General features: G+C 39.1%; 1 protein-coding gene across 1 annotated transcript in view; it reads left to right on the top strand.

Moving 5' to 3' along the window:
* stau2 (staufen double-stranded RNA binding protein 2) overlaps positions 1 to 12,524 on the top strand; it is a 102,566-nt gene that overhangs the window by 28,255 nt on the left and 61,787 nt on the right. Inside the window, exons 7-9 of the mRNA XM_005471792.3 lie at positions 652 to 759; positions 9,702 to 9,914; positions 10,025 to 10,162. Of these exons, the coding sequence (XP_005471849.1) occupies positions 652 to 759; positions 9,702 to 9,914; positions 10,025 to 10,162 (459 nt within the window). The remainder of the gene's footprint in view (positions 1 to 651; positions 760 to 9,701; positions 9,915 to 10,024; positions 10,163 to 12,524) is intronic.

Here is a 12,524-nt window from a genome sequence, read left to right as displayed (position 1 = left end):
GTAAGTTACTCTTATCACTAACTTCGTAATTTCAGCCGTAAGTTCAACCCAGAACCGTCATATGTTAAGTCCAGAATTGCTTCATAGGTTAATTAGTTTTTGCTTTTGTGGGAGACAGAAAATTGTTTTAATTTTTAACAGTGAAATGTCATCGAGCCTGTCTCTTAGATATAAATGTGTGATTCTCCCCGTGAGCGCTGATCCTTTGATCTTAAGCTTTTCTTGTTCTCTAGTTTGTTTTAAGGAGGACACAGTTTACGATGTCCACAAATTATAACCGATAATTTAAGCTGGAACAGTTTGTCACTATAAAAAATTTTCAAATTTAATAGAAAATCCATTTAAGGGGCCTTCCAGTGCAGACAGAGGACCACCAGTCGTGTCCATGTAACCAAGTTTTTAATTCCATATCAGATAAGGATTGTCTCCAGAAAACAGACAAGCTTCTCGTTGTGGCAGGTTGGCCGACATCCACACTGCTGGTGTGCAGTTCAGTATTGTCCATGTTTGATGACATGCCAAACATGGAGTCACTGTTCATTAGAAATTGTGAAAATAAAAAAAAAATATTCCTTATCATTTTACCATTGTATCAAATGACAGACCTTTGTTAAACATTTCCCTCTTTCGAATCTTGTATTTGTTTTCCAGAATCCAGAGGAAAAGGGGGAGACTGAGGAAGGCGCTGATGCCAGTAAATCAGAGATCAGCCTGGTCTATGAAATTGCCCTCAAGAGGAATTTGTCTGTTAATTTTGAGGTGAGAACAATATGAGAAATACCCACAAGGATATGTTCGTTATTAATGTTATTATTATTGGTACCAAGGGGATTTGCAAGTTATGATCTCCCTTTAAGTAATTACAGAAGGAATGCAGAATGAAGATAAACTGTGCAGTGAGATGATGTGTAAATAGTCGTGGTGTCCGGGGTTTGTGTAATGTCAAAATGTGGGAAGTGTCTCTAAAATTGTTTTCATCAGTAGCCGTGTGAAAAGATAACAGGCCGGAAATTGAAGGAGTCACGCTGGGAATCCTCCATTAATAATGAATTTTTTTATTATTATAAGGACGGACGTTTCCTTTACTTGTGCGTCAGTGAGCTCTGTTGTCTTAGTGAGACACATTAAATATGAGTGTGTGTTTCAGTGCGGTTATGGAATTGATTAAGCACGTGGGAATGGATTCAGTGGTGTGGTGTTGTGACTGGTGACTCAGCTTAGCTGGTGCTAATCGAGTACAAACCTCTAAAAGACACTTTACTTTATTAAATCACATTTCAACCTAGACACCCATCCCTGCCCAGAAGGCAAAACGGTTACATAGCACAACACTGCAGAGCTTTGTTTCATTATTTGAGTGCTGCTCTCTCTGAGTAGGCTTTATTTATACAAACTTACTGTTAAATTTAACTATGATGACAAAATCACACCATTCAAAAATCTGCCTTTTACCTCGTTTGTTTTGTTTATGCTTAACTAACTTAAATTCAGTTCCTGAGTCAAGCTCATTGTACTGACTTTACATTGTATCTGATCGTTAATAGACTCATTTAATAAGGCTTTAAAACGAGGCTTATTTATGAATTAACTTTACTTACTAGTATCATCTGCTAAACCAAGCTTTGATATGTTATCAGAATTCTGCCTTTTGCCATTAAAACAGGGATTACATGTATTTCTCAAAACCTGAGCAAAGGCATTTGGTAATTCTGTGCATTTGGCTCACTTTTGGTTTTACAGTTAAGCATGTGTAATCATTGTATTCAGGGATTTTCGTTTTTGTGAAGTACATTCTCTGTCATGTCTCATGCCACCTTGGGACTGGCTTTCTTGGCATACAATAGTTTCTGTTTCTTAATCACGGCTGCTTCTGGGAAAAGCTTTTTGCATCAGCTGGTAAAACCCGACATCCAAAACTTAAAACATTGTGTTTCACTGACATGGTCCACTGGATAAGACCAGGATTAAGTTCCTTACTAGCTTTGCCTGACAAGATTCCTTTGGATTCTGCAGGGAATCCTACCACATCTTTTCTGACCATTAGAGTCACAACACTACTTTTTTTTTTTGAATCCATGAAATCTAGTGTGTCCTTGTATGACCCGCTGGTTCAGTGCTCCTTGGCTTTCACCATATCTCAGCTGACTCATCCAATATTCTCTCCCTCATCGCTCCCCTCTTCTTCTTCTGCACTCAGCAAGGTGCCAAAAACAAGAGAGGCTCAGTTTACAATGTGTGCCCCCTCCCTTCCTCCACAGAGTTCCTCCCTTCCACCTCTCTTACATCAGTCCCAAAAATTAGAGGGCAGTTCCTTATAGACGCTAGGGGGATGTGAAGATGGGCTGAGAGGAAATGAACTGTAAGGAGAGGAAGGGAGGTAAAATCTTCTCACTGTGTTTACTTTGCTTGTTAATAAGAGTTTACACAACAGTGGAAAAATTATCTGCAGAGCTATCCAGTCCTCCCTTTTTCCCTCCACCTTTCAGCTTCTTTGTTAACAAAATGTATTTACTCACTAGGGTATGGAATGGCTACCCTGTGAGTCCTACCTTGCGTTGAACCAGAGGAATTACACTCACCTTCCTGGAACTGCTATTAATAATTTCATCCAGCTAAATCTGGATTGACATGATTCATTATCTGTTATGTCTTTGTCACTGGCAGCAGTCATTTCGCTTTCATTTTCAGTCCCTCCTAACTGGAGGCTGAGAGCAGCAGTTTTTAAAAGAAGAACACAGCCACATTCCTCCGAGCGGTCTCTCCTCTGCTCACTGTCAGTCTGGAGACAGACTGTTCATTACTGCTGTCTGATGAGCAGTAAATCAGTAAATATTCTCCATGTGCTTTCTCTCACAACACTTATTCTCTTTCACCATCTCCCTACATTTCTGTCAACAGTTCATTTTCTTTGACTATTTCACAAGTTACGAGTTGTGTGCACTTTTTGACAGCAGCGTTTAGCTTGGTTTGTTTGGTCTACCCTCTACTGTACAAGAATATCATTTTTTAAATCAGAGGGATCAGTTTCTTTTTTTTTCTGTGCTACATCAAGCAAATGTTTAAGGGTCAGACGGCAACAAACAATAATCAACAAATTATTTATTTTTAATTTTGGCAAAGCATGTGATTACCCATAACAAGGCATTTGAATCAAGCGGCAACCTCTGAGGAATAAAAATTAATGCAGAAATGCAAAACTTTTCAGTCCCTCCAGTGGCCTCCTGATAGCTACACCCCACCCCTCCCATCACAGACTCCTATGTTAAAATGGGAGTCCCCTCGATTTCAGCCATGAAAATAAAACAAAGACAAATGGCCACACACATTCATTTAAAAAAGAAGAAGAAAGAAATACTTTAAAAAAGGGAAATCAAAGAAATAAGTAAATGAAGGGGAAAAAGAAACATCTGTCCATCCATTTTCTTAACTGCTTATCCAGTTGCTGTAGCTGCCATTTGGCGATGAATGGAAAGAGGACTGAAAAGAAACCCCTGATACAGTTAATCTAGTTGAATCACTTTACAATAGAGTTACCTTCTATTTGTGTCACTTACATGTGAGAATTAAATTATCCCGAAGCACTTGAACCCAATTTTCCTTATGAAAAGACAGTCATATTCTCACTACTGTACATTTTTCAGTAACGCACTGATGAAGTGTCACTAAGTAAAAGGATAAACTACTAATGAAATTGTGAACGTAACCCAATTATTTAAGAATTACACAATAAGTTATCACACTCAGTACTTTGTTTGAGAAACAAAAATAGAGAGCACTTTTTGATGGATCTCCCCTCATTAAGAAGTAATTTGTTAAACTGCGGCTAAATTAAAAGATTGTTCCACTGACAAGTTGTCTTGAACCGGCAACTTCTTCAGAGAGTAGTCACTGGTGGCAAGACTCATAGCGTTTGATCTGTTAAGACTGACATATCGGCAGTCTTTCTGGACGTGGAACTCCATAAACCAACATACTAGATAATAATTAAAGATAAAACTAAAGAAAAATTACAAGCACAGAGATTGAAATCCATCCTCTCCCTCTCCTTGCATAACATACATTTCTCTTTCCCTCATAGCTTTCATTTCTCTTGAGCAGATTCACTTTAATCCCCACTCTTAGATGCAGTATGTTCTCACTCTGCCAGTATGCTGTGGATGGAGATCAAGTGTGAATTACTGAATTACTTGTTTTTATGGATTTCATTTTGCACACTCAGTCCATTAAATTCCAACTAAGTTGACAAAGTTTTGCTTTATGCCTTTCCTCTTTACTGAATCTTCTTTGATGCACACCCTCGTCTAACCTGACACACATAGATGCGTCCCACATAAAACAGTAATGGTCATCTCTCATGTGAATGCCTTTCACAGCAACCATGTTTTCACATCAGCTCATCCCTGCCCTTACTGGGGCATGAAATTACCCGTGAGTCACTGTTAGCGAGTGTCTGCTTTCCCATCCCTCTGCAGCGATGAGGGTCGTTGCCACCCTGAGAGCCAGTTGGCTCATTTATTCCCCCCGTCAGGCAATATCAAACAGATGTCAGCATCAAAGAGGAACCAATCTATAAATCACGGCTTGTGTGTTGGATCGGAGGCTCCTTTTCCAAGGAGGACACAAGAGAAGAGGGTCCGAGCCAAGAACCACCCATCTTACAAGAATCAGCTTCCCTCAGGGCTTGTCCATCCACCGCTCATCACAAAAGAGCCTTTCTTCCCTTTACCAGTCCCTACTATTGTCCTACCCTGCTCCCATAGCCTCCTCTTCTAGAGTACCTGAGTTCTCGCATGCTCAAATCCTCAGACTGCTCAGGGTATTAATGTCTCCACGCGAAGCTGGAGACATGATTGAATAAGAACAAATAAAGAGACAAGAATAGATGGGATTTAAAAAAAAAAATTCAACATTGAATTACCAAAGGTTTCCTGTATACAATCTGATCCTTGTCATTAGGTGGCAGACGGGTGTGTTTGTCTATTTGTTTGCATGTATGTGTGTCTGACTGTGCGTGTAAATGAATGGAAGTGCTGAAATCCCATCGGTGTGGCGCAGATCCTGTGTCGTCTGCCAGGAGACTGACTGCAGCTTGTCTGCCGCCATCCTGTGCCAAGAGTAGGTGACATTGAATGCATAGCTATATACGCATTGTCTCATACTTTTTGTTGACTTGCCATATGTCCATGTAGGCCACATTTGATCTCGTTCTTCCTATTGGTGACTTTATGTTTTCAATTTAAACAGCACAGATTAATCATAAGCAAGTGGAACACTTCTGGAGGGCTTATGCTCCGGTATTTGTGCGAGTCTCACTCTGAAAAGCCTGTTATGGTAAAGAAAACCCACAAAAAACACCTTCCTGAATGACAAAGAGGATGAATGTAGTTACAGAACATTGACTTTACTCTGTTAATTAATATAACTGCTGTACACATTCAAAACAAGAAATAGTAGATTTTGGGGGAATTCTCTCATTGGCTTTCTCACCAAGAGTTAGATGTAAAGATCAATGCCCCTGTAAGATGTGTAAATGCTAAATGGACTAGTTCTCTCTACTTTTTCTATTGCTCTACCTCCGGAGCTACAGTCATCCCTAAAGAAGAGTGAAACATTTAACTTGGCGCTGTCCAATAGTGACAAATTCTGCCTGCCAAAAACAGCTCATTAATTAATTGATGTCATACCTAATTTAATTAGTATGAAAACCAAAATATTGTCTGTTTTCTTTTAAGTTTTCTGTTTATGGAGATTATGTGCCAGAACATTTCTTGACTGAGTCTCTGCTTATTCACTAAAGTTAAAGACTTGATGTTCTGTGTGATTAACAAGGAGACACAGAAGGTTTGAGTGACAATAGAACTGAGAAGAGCTGAAGAGGTTTCCTGTCTTGCACATCTGATTATTTGTTACAACAGCATCAAAGACTTGTCTTTTACATATAGGTCCTTAGGTGTTTGTAAAAATATAGAACCTTCGTCATTTTATTCATGTATTCCATCATACTTGATATTAAATAAAATAATACGTGATTGAAATGCTGACTTTCAGCTTTAATTTAAGGGCTAAGCAAAAGTTCTTCATTAACTTTATGAAATATGACCATTTTTGTGCATTTTCCTCCGTTTTCAGATGCTAAGGGTAAATTGACAGTCACTTTTGAGCCCTGTTCCCTTGTTTAATCATGACATATTAACCAGATAAAAAGTCATTATTGAACTTGCATTTGGTAACTGTTAAAGATAAACCTTCAGTAATAAAACTGTACGAGTGACAAGTCCCCAATCTGGTACTTCTGAAAAACAAGGAAAGCACTGACCATCTTGGCAACACCCAAAGATCTGAAAGACTGCAGAAGACAACTTAAGGGGATGATTGCAGAATATTTTCAGTGTTTATAAAAACCCCTTGATAACATCTAGCCAAGTTAAGAACACTGTTGAGGAGGCAGGCTTATCGTTGTCAAAGTGGATGAGTAAATAAATGGATAATGGCCCAAGAGTTTCTCAGGGCAAAGAAATAGGATATTCTTGAATTGGCCGAGTCAGCCACCGGATGTCAACCCAAGATTTATATTTAATTTGTATTTAATACTTTAATACTTGATTTATATTTAATACTTTTTAGTTATTAAATGCAAACTGAAGACAAAGAGACCCACAAACACGACACAAGTGAAGATGGCTACAATAAAGGCCTAGCAGAGCGTTGCAAAAGAGGAAACAGCATTAGGTGATGTCAAAGGGCTCTAGACTTCAGACGTTAAGTCATAAATTTTACGGTAATTTAGGGCTTTTAATGGTGTCGTTGAACTTCTCTCTTTCTAAGGTAAAGTGACTGTAGAGCATGCAGTACATCTTTTATTACTTTAAAAATATGAATTGGGTGCACAAGTTTATTTATTTATTTCGTATTTTCTGTAATCCACACAGGGTCAGAAGTAGACATACATAGACATACATGTACCCCCCGCCCCCAGTAAGTTTTGGTTAAATGCCACTTAGCAAGTTGGACCTTGACTAGATACTTTTAGTAACCATCAACAAGCTTCTGGCATAATTCTGTCTGGACATTTGACGACTCTTCTTGGCAGAATTGGCAGAGTTCATTTAAATTGGTTTAGTTTCCTGGCACGTGCCCTCCTTTGAAGCATAGTCCACAAACTTTCAGTAGGGTTGAGGTCGAGGCTGGAAGGCCGTTACAGAAGCTCAATTTTAGCCATCTTTATCCATTCCAAAACCAGTTCTGATGTGGGTTTGGGATCATTGTCTGGTTGCAGGAACAGCTATCTAGTTAATTTGATTTGAGGTAAAGTTGAAGAATTTGAGGTTGTCCTATTTCTTGATTATTCCATCCACTGTTTTGCAATGTACCAATACAAGTGGCAACAAAACAGCCCTGGAGCATGATGGTTCCACTACCATTCTTGGCAGCTGGTACATTATTCTTACATTTTGAAAGCCTCACCTTTACTCCTCCAAACATCCTCTTGTCATTGTGGTCAAATCTGTTGTCTTCATAGCTCAGTCTTTCTCTTGTCTGACTATAAAACCTTTTTTCCAGACCTTTGCAAAGTGGTGACACATCTGAATAACTTGTATTTATGCAATTTTTTTTAACTTGTTGTTTAGAAAATGGCTCCCAACTTGTATAAATCTCTAGTTCTCCTTCTCAGAACTACTGAGTTGCCTGGACTTTCCCATTGTTCTAAGTATTGGTCAATCTAATGAGTGCTGTAAAACAACTCCTTTTTATGCGGACAAAGAAAAGCTACCAGTAGTAGTCAATCATGATCACAAACAGTAAGTTAGTAGGGCTTAACCTTGTCAAGTGAAAGGCACTGCAGAACCTTCAGCACCACTTATTAAAAGATTTAAGTGAGTGTATGCATATGTTTATGTGGATTAGAGAAAATCCAAAATAACTTCAAACTGCAACCAATTCTTCTTTTTTAATGTCATTAAAGATGTGTGCTGTACAATCATTCCATCCTAGAAAAAGAACAGTTTAGATAAGGCCAGAACTACTGTGACATTCACATCCAGGATCACTACATGTAAAGTTCTGTATAAAAATGAATAAAAATGGCCTCCGAAGTAAGGCTGAAAGTCAGTCACGTGTTGATTGTTTGATTCAAAATCTATTGCAAAAATGTTATTGTCTAGATATTTATGGCCCTAATTACACATTTCACTGTTAATCCATTTCTATTTCCTCAAACTGACATACTCTTAGCTGAACAGTGGCCGGTGATGTGCGACGTCATCGTCAACACTATGCCTTAAAAAAAAAAAATCTGACTCGGGATGCTTCCAGTCCCACTGAATGTTGTAACATACAAGAAGCTGCCATGTTACATTTCCCTTTTCTGGTGATGAGCAAGACCAGAGTTAGATCCCTTGGGTGGGAGTAAGTTTGGCTGATAGCTTGGACAGCTAGTGCTCCAAGGCTTCACTACAGCGCACATGCTAACCTACTGTATACTTGAATTCCTTGTGCAGGACTGCCCACAGACTGACAGGTTAACAGTGATGGAAAACATGGGGCCCAGTGTATGCTCTGTTAAGAAAATGTTGGGGTCAGTTGAGTAGGAAGAGAAAAGAAGTGATCGTGTATGTGATAAAATGTGTTAATTGCATTAACATTATGCGTGTCTGCTCTGAGTTCTCTGTTTTACTTGTGGGCATAGTTGTATGTGTGGTATCTGTCTAAACATTCACTAACTGATTTCTATTTGTTTAGTTTTCATGCACAGGACTTGCCTTGTCACTTCAGTTTAATTGAACTAAAATGTTTGTTTTTTTGGGTGTCGTGTAGATTGAAGAGGGGGTATGGACACATTATCCTTTGTTTCCCCAAAGGTCTGGTATTAGTCTGTGTTGATGTGTGAAGTATTTGAGGAATGCTCTAGGTTCCGCTTATCAGTTTAATCTGTTTTATCGGTCACTGAGTTCAAATCAACTGTTGCTAGATTGCATCTGATTACTACAATTTGTGCTGTCTGCACCACAAATTAAGCTCAAATGAAGAAAATCAGGAGAGAGCGTGGGAGGGGGCTGAAAAAATCCAAAGCAGCACACAGCTGCTGCAGCAAAAAAAACAGGGAGAGCAAGGGAGAAAGCCATCGAGCTAGGAACCGATCCACGTTCACCGAACATGTAGAGCTGGACTCAGTAAGTGTGTGAAACTTAATTCTTCCTCCAGTATGTTTTCCTATATAAGAACCCCACCTGCTACACACACATCCACACACTCGCACACTGTGGTTGGACTTCACAGGAAGTAGATGTGATTGCAGAAGCATGACCTAACGCCAGCCGGTGTTTGTTTTAGGTCTCCCAGGTGACCAGAGGCTAGAGGAAGGAAACTGAGCCTTCATCACTAGAGACTGTCATCTAGGAACATGTTACTTTTCATATGTGTGTTTGTGCGTCAGTGTTGTTCAGTTCTGAGTGTTTTGTATATGGGTAACACACCCACATATGGGTGGGTAGCAGTATGTGACCATTGAGAGCAGATGTTTTGGACCACCTGGTGTAGCTGCTCACAGAGAGCTTTGCACACACTCCTTTACACATGTTACACACAGGAGAAAAAACTCACACACATATAAATTCAGATTTTGTGTTATCATTTTTACTTAATTTCTTTTTTATGAAGAAAAAAAACCCTCCCATCTGCGTTTCTCCAAAAAACCTTTCCAGGTGTTGAAGGAGAGTGGGCCCCCACACATGAAAAGCTTCCTGACCCGTGTCACCGTGGGGGAGTTCTCTGCTGAGGGTGAGGGCAACAGCAAGAAGCTGTCAAAGAAACGTGCCGCTCTGTCCATCCTGCAGGACCTGAAGAAGCTTCCCTCCATACCCACTGTGGAAAAACCCAAGACACACTACAAGAAACGAACCAAGACCATCCTCAAGGTACTTTAATAAAGTAAACCAACAGGCACACACCTGCTTTTAGTGAAGCTCAGCAGAATAAATGATTGTGGTTATTACAAGAGATCGTCACTGGCTTTTTTTCCTTGTAGACAGGACCAGACTATGGACAGGGCATGAACCCAATCAGCCGTCTAGCCCAGATCCAGCAGGCCAAAAAGGAAAAGGAGCCCGAGTACCTGCTGCTCTCAGAGAGAGGGATGCCCCGACGTCGGGAGTTCATCATGCAGGTAAATTCCTGGTCACAGAATATGCAACTACAAGAAAAGACGTTCCCAGACTAGGATTTTGAAAGTTTTTAGCAAACTATATGATGTCCTGCAAATACCAGACCACTTTCTCATATTAAAGTAGGAATTAACAGCAGACCAGACACAAAGAACACATTGTACTCATCAAACCCACCTTGTCTCAGTCAACTAAGTCCACTTTCCAATTTGCGCTTCTGAATGTTAGATGTTTAGCAAATTAGGCTTTTATTTTTAATGATGTCACTGTTACTAATAAACTGGATTTTATCCTTCTAATGGAAACCTGGCTTGATAAGAGTGATTGAACAGCTGATTGAAATATCGATGACTAATTGTAGTTTTGAATACTGCATGCGTGCAAGCAGGAGGTGGTGTGATCACTGTATAGAATCATTTTTAGCTGCAAATTTTTGACATTTGACAGTTAACTGAGTTTTGAATGTAATCAGTTTATTGGCATGTTTTTGGATGATGAACTGACCCACATATACAAATATTTTAGACTTTGCTATCTCCGATTATTATTGCACATTTTCAGAAGTATTTCGTTCACCTGCCAAAACAAAAAGCAAAGTAAAAAGTACACATTACCAGTACTGTTGTCATGTGATGAAATGATGGACAATTATCGATTGTATCGTTCCTGTCAGAACTGTTAAAATGCGTTCTCCACCTAAAGTACCTTGGAGTGAAAAGTTAAAGATGACTAAAAAAAACCTGCTGTAGATCTGAGAGAAATCATAGAAAAATAAACTATAAATTGACTTTGAAATCTTTTAGAACGAAAAAAAATACACAAAATGGAAATATTTGTTGTTGCTCCAAAAAGAGACAGAGACAGAAAATGTATTCATACTTATAATCTCTTTCTCTCAAACACAGTGAGCAAGTCTGGAACTGTGGCATAATTTTGGGCAGTGATCTCAATTTGACAATCATTTTATTAAAGTCACCAGGACTGCTCTTATCTCAAACTAAGAAATTGGCTCCTGCTTTCATATCAAACAGGATAGACTAGTGTAACGCTTTATTTACGGGATTATCTAAATCATCAGTAGGATGTCTTCAGCTTGTCCACATTGTAGCAGCCTTACACGTGTGTAAGTAACGTCATTGGTTGCCAGTTCAATACAAGATTACCTTTAAATCCTTCTGTTAGTTCATAAAGCTCTCAGTGGTTTGGCCCTCCAGTGCATCTCTGACTTGCTCAGTGTCTATAACCCAGTTACAGCTTTCAGTTACTTCTTTGGAAGAAGCCGCCCGCTGACCCGAGGTCAATTCCATTTGTGTCCACATTCAAAAACAAATTAAAACCTTTTTATTCTCACAGACATACACTTAATAACTGTGTGTGTCTCAAGGTATCATAGTCCTACATAGCTAGGTCTTTATTGTTGTGTTATTGCATCGTTTTTTAAGCACATTGAGTTTATGTGTAATGAAATGTGCTGTGTAAGTAAATAAATTCCCGTTGCCAGTGTGGCCTGTTAAGTAGTCCTAAGGAAGTAAAAACAATAGGGTTATATATGCTGTAGAAGAAAAGCATCTTAGCTCATATCTGCTGAATCTCAGTCTGCTACATACATGAAGGATGGCTATATGTGGATAATGAACGTGGGTGTGAGGTTTCTTAGGTTTCCAGAGGGGTTATGATCCCTAACTGTGTTAGCATGACAGCTCCCCTTTGTTCAAACAAGGTCGTTTTTGAACAGCGTGCTAATGTGCAGAAAAAAATCTATTCCCTTCTTGCACCACTGACCAGCTTTGTTCTTTTAATTGTGGAACCTACTTCCAGTTTTGCCTTTGCAGTATTTATTATTTACTATGTCAAAGAATGGGGAAAAATGTTGTTGGTTAATGTTTAGTCACCAGAAGACGTGAATAATTTAATGCATTTGGTGCAAACATGGTTATTTTGTCAGGAACATGTGGTAGAATAACTGAACATTTAAAGTCTGTTTTCATTTATTCAACGTTGGATTAAAATGATTTGGGCCTCCTCATGTTTCCTTTCACCATTTTCGCTTCTCCTCTTTGTCTCTCATGCTCGGCATTCCTTTGTGAAACATTCTGTTTAGCATTTATTATGTTTATAGATGCAGTTAAAGCTTAGAATAGATGAACATCCATCTTTACAGCCCTGTTTCCATCACTGGAGCAGCCAACTTTTTTTTATGCTATTACATTTCAAGTTGTCGGTGGCACGAAGTCTGTTTTCTGTACCACAGGACAATACTGGAATGTGCCTGTGTATTAAGGAGCTAGTATTCATAAAATTTCATGTTCCTCTGTCAGCTGCAACCTTTCCCCTTTAACTTAGTTACGGGTGATTTGGTGTTTA

The sequence above is a fragment of the Oreochromis niloticus genome, linkage group LG9, assembly GCF_001858045.2.
Source record: "Oreochromis niloticus isolate F11D_XX linkage group LG9, O_niloticus_UMD_NMBU, whole genome shotgun sequence".
Classification (NCBI taxonomy): Eukaryota; Metazoa; Chordata; class Actinopteri; order Cichliformes; family Cichlidae; genus Oreochromis; species Oreochromis niloticus.
Note: the sequence above shows the minus strand (reverse complement) of the source record. Positions and strands in the feature narration are given on the sequence as shown.